Source organism: Amphiura filiformis, chromosome 7 (assembly GCF_039555335.1).
Source record: "Amphiura filiformis chromosome 7, Afil_fr2py, whole genome shotgun sequence".
Lineage (NCBI taxonomy): Eukaryota > Metazoa > Echinodermata > Ophiuroidea > Amphilepidida > Amphiuridae > Amphiura > Amphiura filiformis.
In genome coordinates this window covers 43012309-43039292 of record NC_092634.1, presented here as the reverse complement: position 1 = coordinate 43039292, position 26984 = coordinate 43012309, and the positions used below count along the sequence as shown (strand labels likewise).

At 36.8% G+C, this 26984-nt stretch overlaps 2 protein-coding genes across 2 annotated transcripts in view; both read right to left on the bottom strand.

Annotated features, from left to right (window-relative positions):
- Nucleotides 1–999: 999 nt before the first annotated feature.
- LOC140157189 (uncharacterized) lies at nt 1000–11559 on the bottom strand. The gene is made up of 9 exons (XM_072180306.1): nt 11494–11559; nt 11179–11322; nt 10907–10972; nt 10165–10239; nt 9322–9393; nt 7240–7296; nt 6466–6674; nt 3133–5072; nt 1000–2533 (listed from the first exon to the last, which is right to left on the bottom strand). Exons 4-8 carry the CDS (start codon nt 10182–10184, stop codon nt 4885–4887), a joined length of 546 nt encoding a protein of 181 aa, XP_072036407.1. The 5' UTR covers nt 10185–10239; nt 10907–10972; nt 11179–11322; nt 11494–11559; the 3' UTR covers nt 1000–2533; nt 3133–4884.
- A 3273-nt stretch (nt 11560–14832) lies between these two features.
- Nucleotides 14833–26984, bottom strand: part of LOC140157867 (uncharacterized) — a 15159-nt gene continuing 3007 nt past the window's right edge. Inside the window, exons 5-11 of the mRNA XM_072181114.1 lie at nt 26735–26806; nt 24868–24939; nt 22480–22554; nt 21756–21824; nt 20204–20281; nt 14949–15021; nt 14833–14856 (exon numbers count right to left, since the gene is read on the bottom strand). Of these exons, the coding sequence (XP_072037215.1) occupies nt 14833–14856; nt 14949–15021; nt 20204–20281; nt 21756–21824; nt 22480–22554; nt 24868–24939; nt 26735–26806 (463 nt within the window). The remainder of the gene's footprint in view (nt 14857–14948; nt 15022–20203; nt 20282–21755; nt 21825–22479; nt 22555–24867; nt 24940–26734; nt 26807–26984) is intronic.

Genomic DNA, 26984 nt, shown 5'->3' with positions numbered 1-26984 from the left:
AACAACATTTTTGGTCAAAATTGCACATTGGATGTAGGGGTAACAATTTCAAATTGCTCTAATTTTGAGGGGAATGGTGGCAAATTGTGTGTTAAGCTGAATGGAATCAGGTAAAGAATAGTTGCGCCGCATATCTACTCTGTTAAAGCCATATTATAACATATGTTGTTGAGGACGCCATCAATATTTTTCAAAATTCTGTTTTTTACACGATTATTATGTTATTAACTAACATACCCTGCAAAAATCAATACTTTAGGTGCTGTTGTTTTGTCAAAATTCGAGATTTTGAATAAACCGCAGGAAACGTCGTTTTATTATTACGATGGAAAATTTGGTCGAACGCGTACACGATGTTGCATATTACATGTATTAACACAATACGTCCATGGCGTGCGGGCAGTCGTGACATATCAAAAGAGCCGACACGACTCACATTCGAATGAGTGGCTCGCATTTGCGACATTATGTGCTGGTATTAAATAGCGATTTTCTTTGTATTGCCTCATCTGTTTGGGCTCAAATTTAAAGAGGCCATATATGACAGTGAAAACTAACATTTTATACCAAAAATACAATTCTATTTCTGATGGAAATGGAATGTTATAATATGGTTTTAACCTAGTAAGGTAGAGGGTAAAAAGGGTCACAGGCATTGGCTGACCATAGGCTACTGTTAATCGTTAACGTATTTGCTCATAACAAATAAAGATTACATTTTAGATGGCAAGTACTATGCCTTTTCTTGATTCTTATGTCAAGACAAACACTTTGCCACCATTTTCATCAAAATCGGAGCAAGTTGAAATATTTACCACCATACAAACAAAAATATGTCGTTTTGACCAAAAATGAGGTTTTTGTAAAATAACTCGGTAATGATAGGTCCTAGATAGCACAAACTATAAATTGTTGACATCCTTATGATCAGACGAATAATTTGATGTATCATTTAACAAGATTTGAGAAAATATTAATTTTTACCCCTGTATGACCTTTTGTGACCTCTATAGGTCACTAGGGATCAAATCAAAAATGCCTCTACATCTTAAAATACTTTTGGACCATGTACGGCATTTGTGTAAACTCTCATGCTTCTATCAAAAAATGCATAATTGTAGCAAATGTGGTAGCTTAATAATAGCGTAACTATAGCAACAAGTTTTTTAACTTATAGATACACTCTTAATTTAACATGTTTCCCCACGGAAGAATAAGTATATGCATTGTTAAAGTGTTAATGATTCCAACATTTCTAGATATTGTCATTAAATACAATATAATAATAATGGCCCCAATGTTGGCCCTTGAGGAACGCTGGGGATAAAATTATTATACTTAGTATCTGGTCGAAATTGAATCGGCACGCTTCGTATTTCTACATGCTAACCAATTGAACCACTGTGGTACACTGTGAGAAGAGCGTGAAATTGAAGAGTAAATGATTGAAAAGGAAAGGAAAGTAACTAACAGTATTCGAACCTAATACCTTTCTTAATCATAACAAAGTATTTTTAGAACCCGCTCTATATTAAAGTTTCCAGCGTGTACATAGCCAAGACTTTATGCTTGATCAAACTGACTTTTATTGTGATAATTTCCTAAGCATGCGCTAATTTGTATTTGATTCTCTGTGTATTCATACATTTTTGTTGTCATCATGTTATTAAAGTTATCTTATATAGTGTTGAGGGTATTATGTTATATCACAAAGCAGCTTTTGAAACAGGATTGAACTTTAGTTTCGAATTTTTCGAGCGTCCAAGAATAGTCCCACAATATTATTTTTTGTATTTTGTATGATAAAATCTTCTCTTCCTTAATAATAAGGTGTGTAGGTTGTTTTTAATTCTTTATATTTATTGAATCTTCTCTCAGTAGGACACCTCTTGTTCTTTAAAGTACAATTTACCCTCTCTCTCTCTATATATATATATATATATACCATAATATACTATCCACATTTTATTTTGTAAGTATGTCTGATTTCATGATACAACTGATTTCCAGCTGTTTCCTTACCTAGAATAAATGTAACTATTACGGAAAGTGGTAAATGAGTCGATTCCTAGATACTAAGTTGGTGAGAAATATGGCCAGGTTATTTTATATCCTTAAAATATATTTGTCTGGCAAGGTAATCTTTCATTTCATTAGCAAGACAAAGTAACTGGTAAAAGAAATAGTGAGGACAAAATAAAGTTGTTTGAAAATAATATCTGATCAAACCAGTTTTGCAGTATTTGCCTGCTAAGGAACGACTTTTCTTGACTCTAAATCGTGCCATATATAATATATGTATAAATAAATCCAAGTAAGGTAAATCATCCACAGTAAAGTGCTCAACCAAGAAGGGAGCTGGAACTGTAGTATATTTTGTGTATGTGGGGTCATGGTGGTATATGATGACTGATAGCTGAAGTATTGGTCGCTAATCTCGACACTGTAGTACAGCAACAGAGACACAAGTTTGTGCAGCTGCCATTGCATCGCTGTCTTCTCACAGTTTTCCACGTAACAATGAGAATGTTTCCTGCAATGATAGGAGATAAAAAAATCACAATTGCGGTAATTGACACCAACGTGACTATTTTTAGAAAAACTTGAAAATTTGTGTTGATTATTGATGCCCATGAAATCCTTAATGACAAACAGTTTGGATTTCGCCCCAAACGCTCAACCTATATGGCTATTTTACATTTTGTTAAGATCAACAATGCCGTTGAGACAAACGAAACTACAATAGGTATCTTTCTTGACTTATCGAAAGCATTTGATACCATTGATGATAATATACTTCTGCACAAGAAGTTCCAGTAAGTCCAGTCGAAATGTACTGTTTTTATTCATTGCTTTCATATGCAAGATATACAAGAACGGCACTTAGCGTGTGTACACGGACATGGATCTCTGATTGGCTGATTGGGTCACATCATGTAAAGCTTTAAATCATGCACACCTCATTCGTGACCTATAATTGGAAGTACTGTTCATCCATGGTAGCAACTGTAGTATCGACTTTACATCTTGACAACCACGCAGTAAAAGTTGTGTTATAGAACTAATTGACTACCATATTTGCAACTTTGCGCCGCAAGCAAGTGCTAAATTCAGGTTCTTCAGTAAACTTACCTACAGCTAGGAGCACAACTGATATGTTGACTATAAGGATGAACGCAGTCATGAGCGTCTGCCTGTGGTCGCTGTAGGGAACCTTGAAATATATAGCTGCTAACAAGTTGAAGAAAATGGCCATGAGTGACAGCATCTGGAGCCAGTGTTCAAAGTTATCTTTCATTGGCTTTACATATGCGTGCATTACAGTGTAAACAACCGAGATTGCAATGGATAATTCGAGCGTAAAAGGATCTTCTGAACCCCACAAAACTACAAGCGATGTTTGAACCAATTTACGTGACAATTCAACGATTTCCCAGAACCAATATTTGGGTTTATAGTTTTCGCAAAGAAATCGAATGTGCAGTGGGTCACTGTTAGGAGAAGGGACGACTCTGTCAAGTAATGAAGTATTCGATCTATCACTCTCTGACAATGTTTCATCGTCAATGTCATTGTTTTCATCTTCTTCATCCTCGTCATTTGAAGGTTGTCCGTTGATTGATAAGAGCTCTCTTTGCGCATTTTCTTCCGAGTTGAGGCTTCTTTCGTCTTCCATAATTGTTGAAGTAGTGCTGATTTCACCGCGTTCTTCGTTTGTTTGAGGACTTCTAGCTTCGGCGTTGCTCTTTGCTATCGTAGAAAAATGTGTCTTTATTAGGAAAAATGTGCTAACAGGAAATCCAACGACGTATATTAGACCGATGTACGCAGCCATTTGGAATTGCACATGCGTCGGACTGTTGCAGTTTATTGAGTAATCAGATCGTAGTTTGGTAGCATTGTACGTGCAGTTCGAATTGGCAACGAGGCAAAACTCATCGCAAGCGGGTGGCATAAGCCCCAAGATAACCTGGCATACACTTGGGAACGTTATAAACAGCAAGACGACTACAGCGAAGTAGAATTTTGTTCTTTGTTTCTTCATCCAGTCATGTACATCATTCGGAATGTCAGCATGACGAAATCGACATAGGTTGTACAATTTCAGAAGTACATACATCCCCGCATAAATCATGTATGGCAAGAGGATAGCCACAGCACAGAATGTCATACCAATTAAAAATTCATCATAAATGTTTAATTGCAAGACGTCTAAGAAGCAGCTAGGCTTAGCTAAGAGCTTAAAGATGTTCAGTTCTAAGTATCTGAAGATACCTGCTAGCTGTGATATTTTCAGTGGCCATTGAATGTCGTGAATAGATGCAAAAATTGCTCCAGCAATTTGGTAGTAAGCGAGGACAATTTTAAACCTACCAACTAAAGTATCTAGAGGCGATCGCGTTGATCTGTCTTCTTTTTTGTAATTCCAAATTGTAACACTAATAATGGCAACAACAACGACAATGACAATAACAAGCTCTACAGCCAACCACGACCACGACGGGCATTTCAGGCAGTATTCAAACCATGGGTAGTATTTCTTGATACAGCTAGAACACAACCATCCTTTATAACCATCTCCACATGATGCATTTATGTTATCTCCATCTACAGGACAGGAGTGAATTCCTTGAGGGCACTTGAATGGCTTAGGTATATTGCCATTAAAATTCGTGGTTTCGGTGTTATAACTGTCATTGAATATAAGAATATTCTTCACAAAATTTGTGTAGTTTAACAGTTCTATATAATCTGCCGTTTCATTCCCGTGAAAGTTCCACGTCCACCAGTATCCTTGTTTCAATTTCTGGTACTCCAAAGAACAATTCACGTCATCAGGACATTGTTCGCAAGCACCAAACCTGTCTGTTCGGAAATATCCATTCAAACAACGGCATGCGCGAAAACCAGCGAATTTTGCTTTATCAGTTCCTGTAGGACATACTTGGCAATCTTCAGCTTTTTCCCCGGCGATAGCTTTAACGGCACAAAAGTTCCAGGATTACACTTCTCACAGCCAATCTCATCCAACCTTTCAGTGTCGCGTCCAATTTTATCCTGGTAGAATCCACCTGAAAATAATACTCAAAATCGTTACTCCCCATTCCAGAAAAATACAGCACTAATCACCTTCTGCCAAATGAAACACAGCTCAATCCTAATTGTACATTTATTATTACTCTTTTTTCACTATTTGGCCAAGTTTATGAATTAAGGGCCAAAAATGTGCACTTTCTGGGTGTTTTTCGCATGCTGTGACAATCAAGTCTAAAGACTTGTACGAAGTCTAATTTCAATTTATGCATTCTAATTTTTGGAAAAGACATGTTTCATTCTTATAACCAATCATTTAAATTTTAAATATAATAACAAAAAAAAAAATTGAATTAAAGCAAAATTTCAGCATATACTCAAGATCATGAATGCTTAGACTTTACCAGATGAGCCACGGAGAGAGAGAGCAGATAAGATTTTCTGTTGGTCCTGCGGGGAATTGAACCCGGGACCTCTTGCACCAAAGGCAAAGACATTAACCAGTGTGCCATGTCTTTGATTTCTGCATACTGACGAATATCAGTTTACCAGTTAGCTTCAATTATATTTATAAATTCGTATTTGTAAATATGCACATGACCATAGTCTGGAAGTGAAATGCAATGGTGGAACGCGACCCCAGATTGTGCAGCAAACTACTAAGTCAACTTGGCAACTTGTTTGCCTGTTTGTTAATCTGTTCAAACATAAAATTAGCAATATGAATATCGTATTTGTTATGCAATTACTATCTGAAGGATTACGTTCGTATATTCATTAAGTTTAGTCATCATTGCACTCGCGAACAAACTCTGTAAAGAAAATAAAGGGAATTTCCGTAGCTTGAATCAAGTCAAATCACTCGAGTCACTGTACAAATTCAATGAGGTCGAGGTTCTGAATATCACCCGAGTCAGTCGCCTCATTTTACATCAAGTGTCAAGTCATGACTCGTTACAACTTTGCTATACAGGCATCTGTAACCAATTGGGTCCCCCCTCACCCATTATGCGTCCTACATCACCATCATGAACCCCAATCACACAAAATTATCCTTGTTTTGGATTTTTTTTTCAAACTTGACTCGTAATTGATAACTGGAACCCCCAAATGAAATTCACTAAAGAGCACACTAATTTGCCCTCTACGTCTGGTTTTGTGGATTTGTTTAAATAGTATCGCTTTGTCACGTGTGGTATAAAATAGACTATGGGTCGTAACAGTGCATTAAGGCTTGCTCTAATTAATGGATTTATATTTAAAATGGTATACGTTTAATAAATGTACATGTACAAGACCTATTCATAAGTTTTAATAAGTTAACTTTTAATAAGTTTACAAAAACATTGGATACAGACATCTGTCGGGTCTATGATCTGATGAATTTGCATCATTTAGGGAAGAACGTTTTTCTTAAGTATTCTTACCAACCTGCGGGACATGCTGTACACGGCGCATGATACATTTCATATTTGAAAAGTTTGGCATAGTATCCAACGCTACATGGTACACATTCATATACATATCCAGATCCTGTTTTGTTTTTATAGCAATCAAAGCCCGATTCAAGAAAGCAACCAGCAACTTCATCATTTCTAACTGTCCATTTGACATCTTTTACGTCAGTACCAATAGAAAAACTAATGGCAATGGACGGAATAAGCAAAGAATAATTATTGTTAGATTGTATAAAATCTTAATTTTTTAGTTTTTAATACAGTACAGATTAATATGTTATTGCTATTCAACACACAGTATCAATATCTTTAAAGGCCTGGGCTAAAGGTTTAATGTTTGATTTTTGATTTAATTTGATGTTTTGTACTTATCACTATAGCAACTTATCACTATAGCAACATTTTCCAAGTTTTGATATACCATATGTGTGGTGATCTCTGTTCAGTTCAGTTCAGCTTTACTTTATCCAATTATCATAAAAATACAAACATCATTCGTATTCAATATAAATAATTAATAGATATGTAAGGTTCATGGTTCAATGTGAAAGTACTTATTGTTGATGAAACATATCCTGAACATAATACTACATTTAATAGGGTCATAAGAAAAAATGTGAGTTTTCGTCGGTTACCAAAAACTCGACTCTGATGGGATGAAGCTGTCAATCAGATCAACCACGATTAATATTATTGAACTTTGTGCCTAGAAAAGGTTTGATTTTTTTTCAGAGAACTAGAAACTTACAGGGAAATGTCTGCCAAAAATTTCGGCAACTGGTATAGATGTTCAGTAGACATAAATCTAATAGTTAAAATGTAAGTAGAAAAACGACATTTGAACGTTAAGGAGAAACAACGTTGTCCAAAACTATTAAGAAAGTAAAATCTTACCTGATGCTAATTAAAGTGCAGATCTAACATGTACATGTATTTAAGCAAGCCTCCCTTTCCCCTTACACGGTCATAAAATACTTATAAAAACATATCCTGCAGCCTTCACCTTGACATGTCATCTATACATTTCATTTTGCTGATAGCTTTTTGAAACCCTTATTTCCGTCACGTATTATCGTAACTCATGACAGTGAGTGGATTATGCCAGATCCGATATCTTAAGGAAAAAGCATAGCACCCTGAATCCCCACCCTGAAAGTTACATTGTCCCCTTTTGCCCTCCTCTCCAAAAAAGTCCTAGCTATGCCAGTGTTGACGCGTGATGTAGGGCTAAACGCAGGCCCGTACGCAGGATTTTTTTTGGGGGGGTGCTGATTTTGAAAAAGTGGACTTTTTTCCCCAAGGGGGTGCGATTTTGTGAAAAGTGGACTTTCTTCCCAAAATTTGGACCTTTTTTGACCAAAAAATCATAAAAACCTGATTTTTTTGCTCGCTACGCTCGGAAATTCTGACATTTTGGGACCTTTTGTGTACTTTTGCAAATTTGGGGAGGTGCGGTCGCACCCCCGGACCCCCCTGCGTACGGGCCTGGCTAAACGTTAACATATAAAAATATACAGTAACTGAATCGCAGCAGATAGGGGAAGCGCACGGGGGAGGGGGGCACCTCAAATTGATGTTGATATAGGTGATGGGATGGCACTTTCGCAGTAATGGGCATTCGGTGAGAGCAGAATATCAAATCATGACAACTTCCTAAAACCAAAGGTTTTTGACCTATGACCTCTTGAAAATCGAAGGTCAACTTAAAATGATCGTTTTTGGCAGTTTTGTCATCATAATCGACCGAAAAATGGCGGGGAATGTAGTTGCTATGGAAACTGACCAATATGTGATTCCTACAACTATCCTAAAATTGTGGTACTAGTTCATATAAATAATATTAGTTGCAATAAAAACTTGTGTATGAACAATATTTTTTTTTTAAATGATCATTTTTTTTTGCTAAAAATTACAAAAACTGCATTTTTCAACTCAAACATCTCAGCCCACGTCACTTTTCAGAAATGTCAGCCGGAAAATGAAAAGATCAGAGTGGGTATATAGATTTTAACACCACAAGAAGCTTCGTTCAAAAACGTTGGACAAAAACTTCAAAATCACTTATGTGGCCTCTCTAAATCTTCAACCATAGGACTTGTTATTGCAGCCTTCATTCGTTTTTGGCAGTTTTGCCATCAAAATCGACTGAAAATGGCGGGAATTGGGGTTGCTATGGTGACTGACCAACCTGTGACTCCTGCAACTATTTACATGTATAAAACGTGGACTTTATGCTCAAATGGCCTATGATTTACTGGAAGGCATAAGTCAAAAACTATGAGTCACAGAAATATGTCACTGTAAACTTTTTCAATTCAAAGATCCAGCTCTATACATTGATATACATTTTGCCAAATAAATCATGAAAAACATGTTTTAACCCAAATTTCGCCTCAATATGGTATGATGTGATATTTTTGCTCACAGAAAAAATTGGGAAAAGGTCGCAAAAAACACATTTTTTAATCTGACTTCATGTCACTTTTCAGAAATGCCAGCCGGGTTAATCACAAAGACGAGACCCCTATGATTAATTTTATCCCGGCTGGCCAGAAAGTGGCCTCTACTATGTATTTACATGTCAAATCCAAATGTATTTCATGCTGAAATTACCTATGGTTTTCTGGAATACATAAGTCAAAAACTATGGGTCACTGTGGACTTTTTCAATTCAAAGATCTAGTTTAATACGTTGATATACATTTCTTGTCAAATAAATATTTTTTCACTCCAAAAAATAGCGTCGAAATGGGAACTTTGGTTAAAAATTATAAAAATCATGAAAAAAAGTTTTGAGTGATGCCTCCAAACGTATTTTACAAATACTTACACCATTCCTCCTTGTGGTAGCCAGTCAAATGAGTAGTCCTCAATCGTTGTTATTGGATTATAGTACATGTGTCTGCAATGATATGTTCTGATTAATATCATGAATATGCTGAATATATCAGAAAGCAAAAAATACCTAATGAAATATGATAATGATAGGATAAGGTCTATGGGTTCAAATGTTTTGGCTTTTCTTTATGTCTGCTCTTGCCCCTGGAAATTGCATGGTTCATGGTCGGGCCGGAAACCGCTGAACAAAGTTGACAAATAAAGTCTCCTAGCTCTTGATCAGAGCCCTCGCAGTACCTTATAAGATCCAGTGATCCCTGAGTAAAATAAACCCAAGCAAGTGACTAGTAAAGAATATGTAAAGGCCAATCCCTGCCTGGTTAGACCATTCTGTAAAAAAATTAATACCACTCCTAGTACAGGGCTTGCCGAAGGCAAGCTACACTAACACTAGGCAAGCTACATAAAGTCACCAACCAGCATCCCTGGGACCACTATGCAGTATTACTGTCTACCCCACCCACCAACCGCTCAAGTCCACTAACCGACGCGCCAGCACAGCTGGTCAGAGGGCATATGGCATGGTTTTTCATTTTTTCTTTGAATTGGATGGAAAATAGGTTGGCTTTGGAGCAAAGCTAAAAGTGTCCTAATTTGTGGTCACTGGTAATTCGGACAAGTCGCGTTCTAATCCTTAAATCACGACTGTTCCCATCCATTTTTGTTACCTTCTCTTCCTATTTCAACCCTTGCCTGTATCGTTATTCCCTTTGCTTAATTTTTCTTTTCTGTTTCCCGTTTTTCCCAATCCCTGTTTCTTGAAATGTTTACTTACAGTGTCGTAATTAATTGCATTGATGTCTTCAGCGACGTGTTGCCAACGTATGTAATGTTGTTATCAAATAAATATCTTATATATGGGATGAATAAATAAAAAACATTGAATCAATAAATTGACCTCTTATTAGTAAGGAAATTTCAACGCTGCAGGCAACACACTCTCCCCATCATACCAACTACCCACAAAACCTATCTCCAGACACACCCCCACATTCGCGACAAAACCCGTGTGTCCTCATTTAATAGTAACACGCTAACTCAGTCTCAAACAGCACACACCCCGTAAACAGCACACACTCAACCAAAACATAACTTACCCTACAAACAAAAATACCCCAACCAAACGACACTTAAAAGGGCATTTTGTGATCCACAGCCTCACCCCCCCCCCCCCCCACACACTTTGTCAAAAAAAGTTGAGATTTTTATACCACTGGAAACCTCTGGCTACATAACGTTTATGTACCAAAATTTTCTTGCAGATACTTTCGTTTTGCAAAAATATCGTCAAATTTGAATTTCGTTCTGGTATACCAGACCGAAAGTACAACACTGGCCTATGGAGCAGTGTAATACACATAATCATGCATAACTCGCAAACGCAAAATCGGAATCAACTGACATTTTGCGAATAAGCTTTTTTGTGGATATCCATTGAAAAAAAAAATCATAAAAAGAGGATGCTATGATCACGAAATCTGCACGTTTATCTGGTCTCGATTTAGACGATTACTTACAAGTTTTCCAACTTTGGTAAGTGTGTTAGTTCTGGTATTTCTATAAGTCTATTGTGAAACAACAATCTGTCGTAAAAGATAATGAGTTAAACAAAAAGACTTTAGAATTAATTAATGTTACTACTAACTACTACTACTAAGTTAAGGCTGGTTGGAGGAGAGCATACTCTTGCATACTCATTATAACATAATTTATACATCTTACGGCAAATGTATGAAATTTACATAGTAAGCATTAACACTAATACGTTTTGATTATAAGGTTAACTTACAATATCCTGAGGGATTTTAACCCTGTAAAGACATCTGCTGATAAACGTGTGAGCTTGTTTCTGAACAGGGAAAGTATATCTAGCGTTGACGAAGATTGCAAGAAGTTATCTGACAAATCCTCTAGGCGGTTTTTAGATAGGTCCCTTGATAAAAATAAGAAAACATTATGTTGACACATTAATTTGGTAAACATACAGAATTGTCCTCTGAGTGTTGCGAAAACCGGAAATTAATCTTCACACGATATGTATTAAAACTATCATGATTGCTTTATAACTTTTCAAATATTTGAAAATAAAAATTGTAATATTTACACTTTATACAAAATCTTTATATTGTCAAATAATCCTTCTGGAAGATGAGCCAACTCGGTGGAGCGTATTCGTCTGCGGACAGAAATTAAAATACATTCTAAATAGTACCGTTCTATAAAAGAATTGCGTTTTTATCTGGAAGCCAGTGTCTTTTTTCTCTCTTTTTACCCTTTAATTTCAATATTTTTGAAGTAAATCACTTAATGAAGCGCAGGCAAATTGACTTAATTGAGAGAGGAGAAAAATCAGGACTCGGTAGGGTTTGATCCTCTGACCGATTATTACCGGCCGAGAGATATACCACTGGACTACCTGAGTTCACAGTTGGTACAATGCCTCACTTCAAATATATAGTTTTAGTTTTGGTTTTGGTTTTGGTCACGTGGTTTCCTATTGTCCTGCCTAACCACTTGAATCATAAGATATCGAACTCATTGTTTCTACCTTTTGTTTAAAACCGAACATTTGTGTCAGTCAGTTTCGGTTTTGGTTTCAGTTTCTTATAAGTGGTGTGACGAATAAAATTACAGGTTTTTCGAGTTACCTGATCTAAGTATACAAAAGAAATGTTTAAATTTCGCAGTGCAATATTCACGAGCAGAGAAGTCGAACAAAGCAGTCTACATTTGAAAGCATTGATTTAGTTTGAAAGCATTGACTTGAGACTACGAAATAGCCTAAGCTGATTTCACTGTGAAAATATATAGACCATCGAAATATTTGCATTCGACATTACAAAAGGGGCCACTATTGTAATTGTATAGGTGCTATAAACAAAATCGATTCATGTCCTTAATCCCATATACCAGAATCGATGGAAGGCCATTATATGACCTCTAATAACCCAGGAAAGTTGAAAAAGAAGGAGGGAGAACGGAATTATATCCTTGAGATAATCCCGTAGGTAATCCTGTCGCACCTATTCATAGTCCTTTATTCTCAAGTAGTTACACATCTACTTGAAAGTAGCCTTTGATGTGATGTGGGTTGCCGACTACGGTTGATTAATTTTCACTCCAGAATTGAAACCATATCCAATGTTTCTATAGAGAATCCCTTGAAAGTATAACACGTGTGTGTTAAGTACCTGATGTTGCTATGAAGGGATACCACACGTGGATACTATAAGAAAGAAATGTAGTTTTGTAAAGATTCCAAAAAAATCCGCCCATTTTGGAACATATATTAATTATTTAGGAGAGTGTTTTAGGATTTTGTTAGAAAAGGGATGATTTTTGATCATCTATATTTTTATTGTTTTATGTATTTTCCTGTCATTTCCTGCAAACCTAATAAAGATATTTTGATAATTGAAAATAGTCTGTATCATAAATCGTAGAGGTTGAAAGCGTAACCAAGCGTGCAAAATTATTATTTGCCATGGAACTTCGGTCATATTTTATTTGAAATAAACTGGATGTTAGGATCTGCATACATGGTATGCATAGTATTGATGGTATACAGACACTGACCTTTCCCTAAAACTAGTAAGCAGCAACTTGTGTATCACATCCGTCATGGGTTCGAACCCTTTTGTTGTATTTTATTGTTAAACCTAAATAGCGTGATTGCTTTTGAATGAGCGGCAACACACATATTTTGTTTGAGGATAGCTGGATCTATCTCCTTTTCTTTACATCTTCCCTGAATAACCTAATGACTTTTACTGAAGCAATTTTTACTGCAAAAAGTAGAAGATAGAGGGGAGAAGAGATTGTGTGATGTGTGTGTGTGTGTGGGGGGTGGAGGGCAAGGGGATATGGGCTGGGAGAGAGAGGGACATATGAGAGAGAGCATTGGAAGTGAAAGAGAAGGGGAGGAGGAGAGCTCGAGATGAAGATATCGAATGTAGGGGAGGAGGAGGGGAAAAGGGGTAATTTAGGGAAGATGTGGTTATATAGGGAGGGGAGCCCCTCTTAAAGAGGTATGGGTTGTGCTTCCCGGGGATAATAAACTAATTCATAATCAAATCATCTCCATGCATCGTTTATGTTTCATACAAACAAACAAATACTCCCACCCCACCCCATCCTTCAATATACGCGCATGTATATGATTTCTAGGCCTAGAACTCGTGAGTGTAATATGCCACCTACCGTCGACAGAGAGCATCAACTGTCGTCCGCGGGATAGATTTCCGATATCAATCATGATAATAATTATGTTAGCACAATAGGCTATTGTATACTTCTGGTTATATACCCTATATTCTGTTTCCTCTCTTCAAAATATTGTTATGATTGCAGACCATATCAGCTCTACTTTTTAATCCCTTGATTTTTGGTTTCTGAACAAAAGAGAAACCAAAACTATATATTTGAAATGAGGGAATGTCATCTGTCATGATTGCATACTATTTCACTGTGTCTTAGCGGCCATTATGTATATATTAAGGATATGCGAGGTATTGTTGGTCGAAGCAGCCAAAAAAATCGATTTTCATTATCTGAATCAATATATTATTGAACAATAACACTTTGGTGTTTTGCAAAAGTTTATTATACAAATCATATACTTTGGACACTTGCTTAATTTATTGTTGTTAATGAGTTATGTACGTTTTACAAAAATGTTGTTGTTTCAGACCTCTTTACAACATAACACAAGAACCACAGGACCTACAAAAGTATCTGATATTTGAATTCTCCAGCACGCTCGCTATGAATTGAGCAATGCAATGTTTGCTAAAGCTCACTACCATTCGCAAGATGCTGTGAACTACTTTTTTTGCTGCTTCGACAACAATACATCGTATACCCTTAATTAATGAATACAGGAGGCGGCCTATATGCTTCACCCTATATATTGATATGCGAGGGTCTGAAATAAATAATGCAATTTCTCTGGCTTGCATCATTTATTGATCGTGAGGTCCGGGGTTCAAACCCCGCTGAGTTCTGATTTCCTGCTTTCTCATTATATTATATGTCAGTTTGCCCGAGCTTTTTAAAATTAATAGTAAAGCTGATTATCAGGTAAGTAGATATTACACCCAAAGAAAAAGTCAGGCGGCGAGTGGCATGATAGAGCCGGCAACTTGTGAAACCGCCCGGCCGTAAGGCATTTTCCATATACTCGGTTAGTTTTGTGGGGTTCATTATCGAACCCCAACGGTTTTAGCTTGTATTTATATTATTTATTAACATAGGCCTATTTGTTTGTGATATTTCAAGCGTTTTAAAATTTCAAAATAATCCCATTCAATTACACGGTTGACGATGGAAATTTACTGAATTTAGGGAATGCACGGCGACCACCACCTGGAAAAAGTAGGCTTATTGAGTCATACATGTATTAGTTAGTAATACATATATACTAAGTATTCAATTTGGGCTGCCATTACATGAAGACTTTGTATGGCCTCTAAAATAAAGTGTAACAACAATTATTAGTGTTGACATTTGTTTTTACTTCTCTTGAAAGGAACGACAGAGATAAAAGTGATTTTTACTTACAGTCCAAAAAAAAGATGAGATGCCATCAAATGCATTCTGCGATATTTCCTGTAAAGGCGTAAATTCGATGTGTCTATAAAGAAACAAAATAAAAGAACCCGAAGTAAACACTATATTCACATGCACGGAAAACGTTCAAATGTGTGTTCAATGTAATACTTTTGTTTTCGGTCAATACTCAGTTCATCTAAAGATTCATCTAACGATTAAGTTCATGAAAATAATCTCTCTTCCCGTCACATGATATCCGACTTCACTACTCAAATAAAATTAAAGGGTCCTTTAGTATTCAACCTGTATAATATTGGTAAAAAGGGATCAAATTTTGACATTTTTTTAAAATTTTGACCAAAATGTGGATATTTCAAGGTATATTTAAAAAAATAAAATAAAATAGAATTTAGAATTTTAGCTTTGTGTCTTAAAGAAGACAAAATTAATATGCAATTTCCGTCGATTTGGACATTTAGGGTAAGTTGCTATAGTCAACCCAAAAAATGGCATGGAAAATCAAATGTGACGCTTAATAAATCTGCCTTGCTAATTGGATTCCTTGTGTGGGTGTGTATCAGTCATACGCTTGCATAGACCCAATTATCGTCAAATGATGTCCTGATAACGCACCTGAACATGCTGAATTGAGTGATGGCATTTGCACCATGATATAAACAGACATACTTTTATTGTATGAAGCGCTATTGGAATTTTGCACCAAGTATTAGAAAAATCCTTAAAACCCAGTAGTTATACGCTGGCGAAGTGACGTAGTTAATCGGATTAACTACCATAGCAATAGATGAATACAACTTTGACTATGGGTCCTTTCATCTTTTCTGTTTCGGTTTCGGTTTCCGGTTTCGGTTTCCGGTTTCGGTTTCGGATCTCATTGTTATTTTGAAGTGTTAGTAAGTATGGTACGGGTGAACAATCCTTTTCTTCTAGTCTTTTGTTGACTACAGAAAAGTTGAACGAAGATAACTTCTGTTTCGGTTTCGGGAGTTATGTTAATTTCTGACATGAAAAACGTGAGATGAGAGGGTTGATGCTAATCTAGACAAAAGAAATGTCAAAATTTTACGGTCGTAAATTCGCTATAAATTGTACGGCTTCAATTGACTTGCGTTGGGTGTATAGGTACTCCAGCCTAAGCGGGAGTATCTTGTGAATATAGCCCAGCGTAGAAATATACATTAACATGATTAATATAAATTAACCAATAGTAATCAGTGTTGCCAAGAATTACGCATACTTGTTCGTGCAATCGCGCACAAAAATCGGTCATATGATTATGTAGCGATTAAACGGGGAATTATTTTCGTCCCAAATACACCTTAAAACTTGGTAATATGCAACACCAGAGAAGTGCGTTGAAGTGAAACTAATAGGATTTCTTTCATTGGAATTGGTAATCTGATAATTGCTTCAGGCAAAATTGCCAGACTCAAATCTATTTTAAATGTATATTATAATATTTGAGAGAGTGGGGATGATGAGACGAGGAGATGATCTGGTGGAGGAGAGGAGAGGAGAGGAGAGGAGAGGAGAGGAGATCGAGAGAAGAGAGGGGGCGAGCAGAGCAGGGAGGAGTTTATTCCGTTTATTTGGATTTTTCCACGTTGATCATAGGCCTACTGCTAAAACAGTGAGAGGGGAGAATGGTAAAGGAAATACAACATCCAATATAATTCAGATATCCACATAATTCAAAAGATGCCACACTGAGATTATAGTTGGGGAGGGGGAGAGACAAACAGACTAGAAAGAGAAGAATTTGCGTTCGGGTCTGATGTAGGCCTTTCCTGAGTAAGATTGCCCACTTGAGACGCCAGTGTTGCATATAATTGACTTATCCAACCTTTATTGACAGACATAAGTGTGATTGACAGCACCTATTATTACCTCTTCAAATGAGAAGCATGATGCCCCAAACGTAACAATGAAGTCAACTTACACACCATCCTACTTAATCCCTTGCGTTTTCGTTTCTGAACAATAGAGCTCCCGAAACAGAAAAGATGAAACGAGGGTATATCGCACCACACTGCAATGTTCATGTGGTACCGATGCATTGAACCATATATGTCAAAGAAAGGGTAATCACTTGCACCTGTAAGATTAGTATCTTTGAAAAGAGCAGTGTTGTATTCAATCTATTATATGATTGAAGACAGGAGATGAGTGCAACCTGCCATAGTGCAGAGCGATCTATTCAAAAATTGTATTCATCTATTGCTATGGTAGTTAATCCGATTATGACGTCACTTCTGTATTCTGTAAATGTTCCGGAGGTGAAAATTGATGGTTGATTTTACATGATCAGTCATGGACATTGTGCTTTCGAATACAACACCGAGTTGTTGTTTTGGGTTTTTTTGCATTGTCTACGAGGGCAATATAACACTGTTTCCGATGGTGATGGAAATGTCTTTGATAAATCTGCTAAGAATTCAGTTTTCTTATGATTGTGTTTCAGTTTTTTCTCGTCATCCAGTCACTGATTTCGTCGATGGAAGATGTTATCCTCGTAGCTGCCCTGTCCGCATCTCCTTCAATCTTAAGATCAAACGAAAGGTACATCTGGACATATATATGATAATTGATGTCATGTTTCCGGAGAATGTCAACAATGTCACAAGTGTACCTTGTAAAGAAGAGTGGACCAAAAACTGAGGCTTGTAGGCTATGCCAAAGCAAAGAGTTTGATTAGAAGATGACGTGTCCCTTACACAGACACAAAATGACCGATTCAGAAGGTAAGAACTGATCAAATCAAGAGCCGTACGTGCCTTGAATGCCAATGGTGTGACGAAAATGATTTCACAGGATGAGATGGTCCACCGTATCGAATTAAAACGGCTAAAAGATCCAGTAACACGATCGAACGGCCCTGTTTTCATTTATGGCTCTCAGAAGATCAGTTCTTACTCTACTCTCAGAAGTGTCGTTTCAGTACTGTGTAATTCCTTATAATTATGCAAACTGCATACGTTCTTGAAGATCATGGTGTTTAAGCTGGGGTTTTTTAGCTGGGCGCAGATAATTTTTCCATGATTTTGGACACATATCTGATATTAGAGATGGGACGGTAGTTTTTTAGAATTTGTTTGTCCTGTGTGGGTTTCTTTAGAATAGGAGTCACTACCGCCTTGCGTAGTTTTGTGGGGAAACGTCACTGCTAAAGGACTTAATGTGAGTCAGTGGTTTAGCAAGCACATCAACAGTTTCACCTAAACAACAATATAGGCATGGTTTCCAGAATACACGATTTGTTTGCAATTGACATGATAATTTTACATCAGAAACAGCTATTTCATCAAGGTTCTGACGAATCTTAAGAACCCTGTCATTGAAGAACGTTGCAGAAGAGCAGCACATCTCTGTAACATAACTACAATCAGGTACATTCTTATCATTTGAACCATCAAGTTTTTCTTTATAATAAATCTTCTTTGCCATGATTTATAAGTCTACTGGTAACCTTTGTTTGTTCAACATAAGTATCCGGATCGTCCTTACTTTTGCTCTTTAACCATTTCCTTTCACACCTTCTTCGTTCACGCCTATATAGGGTGATTTGTTTCTTCATTGAACCACGGAGATCGGGACCTGTCCCTACGCGAGCGCTGCTGAAGAGGTGCATGAGAATCCAACACACCAAGTATTTTAAAAAGAGTCAAATTGCTCAAGCATCTCGTCAACCGAGCTCCCATTAAAGTCAAGATCACCGAACTACAAATATAAATCATTTGAGAAAGCTAATTTGTCCTTGTCAATATTTGGTATTATTGGTGTTCATCTCTTTTCATAGCGCTTCTAACCTTTTAGCAAAGGCGCTATAAATTCGTTTGATAAGTTATCGCCCAAACTGGACAGCATTATTCAAAGACAAGTACCTGTACAGACTTGACATTAAGTATGGAATATTTTCTTCGCGAAGTGCCAAGACAAGTCTGAAAGGGTCTGCATAAAACAGCAATAGCTAAATGTTAAATCAGGTGTGTCGGGACATGGTGTCAAATAAATGTTTGATAGAAAATGTGCTTTCCATAAGTTTACATTATGTTGTTCATAATGAAGTGCGTTTGCCTGAAATAGAGGACCTAAGCACGTTAAAATTTGAGCTTTTCTGGGGCGGGGTGGCAAAATTCAGAATTTATGTATGATTTTAAAATTGATTGAGGTTTGAGGTGATATGTCCAAAACTTTGTCAGCCATTGTGTTACGTCAACGATGAAATGCACTATGGTTCTTAAAAGGGATCGTCAGAAACTCGGATATTATAAGCTTACAGTAAAAACAATGCGCGGTTTTTTGTTGTATAATGTACTCACTATGTTTAACCTCAGGGGGCCATTCAAACTTTCTGAGTGTGTACCACTTTTAAGAGCCATATTTGAAAGCTCCTCTTCCATTTTCATTACAAAACAATACTGGTGCATTTAATTTCTGACGAACACCTGTTGGTGTTTAAGTTAAGGAAATATCACCTCAAACCCCCCAAATATTGATAATAACAGAACAATGCCCCCCCCCCACACACACACAAATCTCAATTTCAGCCTCCTTAAATAAGCAAATTCACTACATTACGAACACCATAATGAAAACTCATATAAATCACAATTTATATCAAACAATTATTTGACACCATCGCCCGACACACAACAACTAATATTTAGCACGTGCGGTTTATGCAGACCACTTTTCAGACTAGTCTTGGCACGTTGTGAAAAATCAATTGCATACTTAACGTAAAGTCTGTTTATGGCTTCAAAATAAAAAGACAGACAGACAGACAGACAGACGTCAAACTGCATCCCACCGTTGGGAGATTAACCCACCATCTCCGGTATCAGCCCATCTGAGCATCTCGGGATACTTACATTCGCACGATTCTGAACTTTCTTTCTTCATTCGCACGATACCAATTTGGAACTCCCTGCCTGTGGAAGCTGTAACATCAACATCAGTACAAGCCTTCCAGTCAGCAGCACTCCATGCAGTTAGAGCTTTACAGCCTCCTGCAGTCCACCAGGTTCTCTAAGCACATCTTGTACATATCCTGCACTATTGGCACATCTGCACCTGTGTTTTGAGCAGCACATTTCTCCTTGGACAAGCTATCTGCTTTATTTAGGAGCATAAAGACTGAAGACTGAAGACGTGAAGCCTAAAATCTACATTTTTGGCAAATCCTGTCTATATGAATTTGAAGTGTTGATACACAGGAAAAACAAAATTTTATAACCACTTACATTGAACCAACGTATGAATTGTTTGCAGCACTAAAGATTCTTCCTGACAAGTTTCGCAGACAATCGGACGAAATTGAACTGCAAACAAAAAGAAAGAAACATGTAATTGAAAAAGATCGCCTTTGAAAGAATTAAATGTCAAAAAGTAACTGGCTACAGACTATCAAATGTCTTAAAGGAACACTTCGGCAATCACAACATTATGCCTTATATGTTAAAAAAAATAATTATCAAGCACGAATCACGTGACACGTGCATTAACCATGCTGATTGATATTTATAAAAATGACAATGACCATCGTATAGATTGGACGATTAAATTTTCTTATTCAGAACAAATTTTTGAAACGATATTTTACCAAAAAAAATCCAACGCACGTCAACTTTCTTGAACGTTCGGGACTTATAAAAAGCCTGAGACTATATAGTAATACTATACCGTGTGCAATAAGTTCGTTCCGCCCCTACACAAAAGCATTTATAACATGTTTAAAATGAAACTCACACAATGCATTTCAAGGCTACTTGATATTTGTTATGTTGTTACATGAGTAGAGATGTTAACCAAATTTATTTGAAGTCATGGGATCCTTGGTGGTCAATCACCATGATACCTCCAAACCACGCTTGCCACAGAAATAATGTCAACTAATGGCACAAGAAGTTCCTTATTCTTATCTAGGCTTTACCATACACTCTGGACTCTATCTGTAAGTGGTGTTATGATTTTGCAATAAGGAGTTTCAAAAAAGCTTTCTTTTAGACTAGACCACAACATTTCTCTATTGGGTTAAGACCTTCTTCTTCCATTCTCTTGCAAATTCTCTCTCCTTGAACAAGCCATTGTCGGGTTTTTTGGACGCCATCTTTAAATTCTCCGAGGTTTGGGGTTCTTTAAATTCCTCAAGACACACGTCTGTCCGCATTAGAAGAAAATTAAAATGGCTGGATAATTTTTACAGTGTGTATGCCTTTTGAACATTCATAGCAAGTAATCCTGAGGGCAAAAGCTGATGGTGCTCTAACTATAGATATGCTTATTGCAAACCGGACATAAGGGCGGAACGAACTTTTTGCACATCGTATATAATGTCTGGTTTCTTTTCACATCGCTTTGAAATGGTGTTAAATATATATCAGACGTTTTGAAAATGTCCTTTGGTGATAATATTCTCCCTAAAATCTGGAGTGTGCGCAGGAACAGGAATGTTATTGAACATAGAGAAAGACCAAATATGAGAATCCGGGGAGGGGAAATAGGACTTGATCATCACTATAATGGATAGTTATACGTCGAAAACATTAAGAGCTGGGTGTGCTGTATGTTGGACTTAGTACTGCGTCTTCTGGGAAGCGATTTCGAAATGTGCATTCCGTTTTGTTTACTTTCGTGTCATTTTGATACAAACCTTCACCATACCATGAGCACCAAGACGACGTAGTCTTTAAAAAGAGTTTGACCAGAACAAACTCCGTAACAATATTTACCTACAAAAATGTATACCTCTAATCCCACTTGGAACACATTCTTAATACTGTTTCATCTTCTTACCTAAAGCTCAGAGTTGTGAAGTCAAATAGTCCAGGTTCAATATAACAAAGATAGGGTGCTCTTATCACGCTAAAACGAAAATAATAACAAATAATTCATTCAAAAGTCGTCAATTGGTTCTTCGTTTCTTCTTTTAATTTTCTACCCACCCTCTATGATTTACGATAAGATATCTCTTGGAGTATGCATCTCGTGATTACAATGTCATTTATTCCGTGCTTTAAGGGTGCACACCAGTAAGTAGCCCCCATTGACTTTCTGTACAAACAGGGTCCGGGAAAACCTGTATTTACCGGTGTGCACTTTTAAGGCGTCTGACTTAAATCGTGGGGATTACGTCATTTTTGTTTTGTTACACATATTTGAATTGTATCAACACCTCCAAAGTTTCATTTATGGATTTTCAGATTCTGAGTACAAAAACCCAATTTTTTCCAATAAGCAAGATTTCCAAAAGTTTCACTGGGTTTCATTTGTTTGTACCGTGTTATATTGTTTTGTCTAACCAGCATTCGTAACATTTGTATTTTGCATGCAGATCTTTGTAGAAAGTGTTAATGCTCCTTATAGGCTATTCAAACTTCTGAATTTCATATGGTTGAAAATATATACCAATTACTGATCATATAGTACAGATGAATAAACTCTATTTTGAAGGCCGATGTACTAGCCCACATTCATGACACTGCTACAAAAATAAATACGAAAATTATGGTACACTTACAATTCCCATAACACTCTTGGGAGGCCCTTCAAAGACTCCTTATGAAGGGACTTCAGATGAACATCTCGTAGATACCTGCCAAACACAATCCACATAATTCACAAATGTTAATTTATTCAGGAATATTCTCCCAAAACGTATTTATTCACTAGTTGTTTTCTCGACTCTATTAGTTTTACAATTCCCATTAACATTTGATGTAACCTGTACTTGTATACGTAACGGATGCTATTACCAATTGAGAGGGCTCATTGATTCCTTACGATGCTGTGGTTAATAATAACTAAATGTTTTCTTACATTTTCCCAATCTCTAAGGAGTAAATGCATTTTTATCATTGACTTTGTAGTTATAGTTGTAGTTGTAGTCACAATTTTATAATCAATTATAATTGTGATTGGATTTTAATTGGATTTATAGTTGGAATTAGAATTATTGCTGGATTTGGAGTTATAATTAAAGAGTACTACTTGTAGTTTGGAGGTAAGAGCAGAGTTAAGGTTGAATATTTCATTTAGATCACGGAAGTAAGAAATTTTCCATGATGATCAGATTGAACCTATTAAATTCAAAACCTATAGATTCAAATCTTCTTGGACTTCTACAGAGAGTACGTGTACTCCACATTAGTGCAACTCGACCATCGCAACTCTTTTTTTCTGGGAGACCTGTTTTAATTACTGGAGGGTACGGTATAATAACAAAAGGAAACTAGATGGCACAATTCTGTTTTACCAAACACGAATATCTATGCCCGTGTTTCCCACCCTAACCACATTAACACACCATGACAGGCGCAGGCTTAATCCATCCTGACACCACCCCGTAATATGTTTAAAGTTAAAAGGGCTATCAGTATACCGACTACAAAATTTGAAAACAAAAATTAAATTAAAAATCAAGGAATACCCCTTTAATTGCTTTTGCTGTGTAAACGCTTGAGAAAGTTCCTCCTTAAATAATGCAATAATCATGGTCCATGCAAAACACCCTTAACCCACCATGACACCCATAATTATTCCATCCTGACACCCCGTAATTTAAGTGTTTACGTGAAATGTGCTATGCACAATGGGTGACTGTTTTGACCATTTGACCAGCCAATGGCTTTCATTTCCTGCTTGTCTTGACATTATCAACACATGGTATAATTTCATCAATACATTATATAGAAATACTGGGGTACAGACAATGTATTATGGGAAGGCATTCCACTACAGAGTACAGGTGCTTACCATGACTAGTTTCAACAATGCATTATGGGAGCTATATAGCATAAGTTCAACAATGCATGTCCGGCGTACAGAGAACGTCTACACTTTTAGCAGTATACTAGTATCTAATTCCAGCCCCAACTTTAGATCCAATAACTCGAGCTCTAACTCTAAAGCCAACCATAGTTATAACAATTAAAACTGTAACTACAAACCCAACTATAATTACAACTAATTACATCCTTCATTAATAGATTCTTGTTCATTGATTGGTTAAAAGTGTATCACATGATCAAAAATAAACACACTAGTCCGTAAATAGTACCTCCAAGCCGTGAATAGTACTTTTGGATATTTACTATTTACGGAGTAGCAGCATACCCACGTCGCAGTCCATAAAGCATAAGAATAACATAGAACGTCGACATTGACAATGAGAATATTTTTTCCCTGCCGAGAAACGACAACACAAACATGGCGAAATCAAAGCTGGAGTGGGCTGCTCAGTACTGCTAGAGAATATTCACGATTTCAGCTCTTTAATTTGAATTTGTTACCAGTTCTAATGCAGGGATTTGTTTTCAGACCAACACAGTCAGATTCAGAGCGATACTGACATAATAAGCTTAAAAACAAACACTGACAGTGCGAGACTAGTCTTGGACCACCGGCCGCCTTATGAAGCCGGCCTAATGCCGTGCGTACGGAGGCCTATCTCGATGCATGATGGCCTTCGAGTTTACGTGTAAATCTTTTTACATATAAATCTTTTCCAGGGATCTTTTCACTAACCTTTGTACAAATAATCTATAAATGAAGGCAAAGTGGAATGAAGAATGAACTTGAAGAAATATACACTGACAATGAGTAAGCTTAAACAACCACTAACTCATTACAGTGCGAGTCCTTGGACCGCCTAAACCCACCTACCATGCATAGGCCGTACCTAGGCCTATCTCGCAGCATAGTGGAGTTTTCATTTAATCTTTTAACAAATCATGAACAAAAAATCTATGAATGATGGACATAAAACAAATATATACTGCCTTCATTCGAGGTTCTAGTTAAAACTATGGTCCCTCGCTGAGATCAATAGTACTATTGATCTCACCTCGGGCCAGGTATTTTAAATCTTTAGCTTATCATTTAAAAAAAAACGAATAACGATACTTGCAGTTTTAGCAGATGAGAAAGCCCTGTAAAAGCTCCATCGTAAAGTTGAGTTAATGGATTACCAGAAAGAGTCCTGTGATATGAATCAAAATTATAAGTAAAGTAATTTTTTCATCTTTATGTGCATCTGTCTTACATGATAGCATTATTTGGGAGCATATGATATGTTGCAAACTTTGCCCAACATGCTCCCAAAGGAACAAGGCGGAACGGAGCTACGTCATGCCGGTGAAAACAACCAAGTGCCGGTGAAAACAACTTGTGCCGATCAATCAAGTTAGATCACTGAGCCGTGCGCCCACTCCGCATCGCAAGCGCTATACCTGGCGCCGAATGTTTGTTTTTGTTGAGCTGCAAGTTGCCAGGGAAATTTGCTAAAAATAACCCAAATCCGCTCTCTCCTATTGTGTTAATTAATAGCAAAATACAGCCTTTGATCAGTAAAATAAATTCCAAATAATTATTTGCCCCCAAATAAAAATGTACTATCTGCTGTGTACTGTGGAACAGGTTGATATAAAAACACCAAGTAAAACTGTAGTATCTGTTTTCTAATTTACGAGGGTCATTCAAAAAGTTCTACCTCTAAAATATTTCATCTCATGATTATGATTTACACGAATTTCAGACAGTTATTTTTTGTTTTATATCACTCATGGAGATTTATATTTTCATCAACATCACACCATTTTTTTGCCGTGACACTTGACATTTCGGGTTCACCCCATAACTAAATCTGTGATTACTACGTACTGCGGTGATGGTGTAAGCTATCACAAGGAGAGGCTGATGGTAAAAATGATAAATAACAATCAACCAATGAACTGTCTAGAATTTATGTATAAGTGATAAATAATAATTCGTCCGACTGGCGAACAAATGTGGGAGCTATTGCAACCAATGGGGAAAGCGGTCTTGAAAACTACTTTGTAATGTTGGTCTAGCAAAAGTCAAATTAAATAAGTATTATCAGTGGACAGATATAATCGGAATATTTGTACATGGGATTCAAACAGCCATATCATCGTAAATGTAGCCTATCCTATGCTACGTAATGAAACAACAGTGTTTGTTGGGATAAGAAAATAACAAAAACGTGTGCTCTAATCAACGGGGTAAAAAAGTAATGGTTTATATTCTTAAAAGTCACATGCAAAAATGTTTACTTAGACCAGTCCCCACCGTAGCATTAATGAACACATTATAACCAGCTGTAAACACTCAGGTTATTAGTAGACATTATAAAAGATTTCTTTTAAACAAAACAAAACTTTAACTCACTATTGACGGTTTCGCCTATCATGGTCGGTAGGCATCATCAGTCAGAATGATAGTTGTAAATCTTTACTTCCGATTGGACGTAATCCTGACTGACGAGGGTGTATCAGCCGAGTGGCCCAATTCCTTTAATAGTCACGTGTATGATCCTCTCCTGGCTGATAATACACACTGTTCAGTCGTGATACGTCAAACCTGAAGTAAGGATCTACAACCATCATTCTAAGGATGCCTACCAACCATGATAGGTGAAGCCGTCAATAGCGAGTTATAGTTTGGTTTTGTCTAAAATTTTTTATAACAACTATAACCACGCCTTACACATAGGGGCGTAGCAGAGCCTTGGGTGCCCATGCATATGTATTTATTTGGTGCAGTGCAGTCCCTTTAAACATCTCATATATCAGCTCTATTTAATTTTCGCTTTTGCTCGGGGCCCCTGAACCTTAGAGGCCCGTTGACTTTGTCCACCCTGTCCACCCGCTTGCTACGCCCCTGCTTACACAGCCTGGTTGTTAACATGGCTATTTATAGGCTATGTCTATAGATGTGCTTTTGAGAATAGACATAATTATAAACTTTAAACATACAATTCAACAAGACGCCCGCAGTTGAAGAAGGTTCCATTTTGTATCGAAGATATTTGGTTATTCGTCAGGTCACTGTTATATGAATCAGAAAAGCAAGTATATTAGTGTAGAATCTTGTAACACCGAATATCCTCTATTCAATTTTGCAATACTGAAAATAAAATGCGCAAAAAAGATTATCTTTACACTTTGTTTCCTCATGTTATACCCATTCGAATCATTAAAGGCAACGTTTCAAAACTGTCAATAT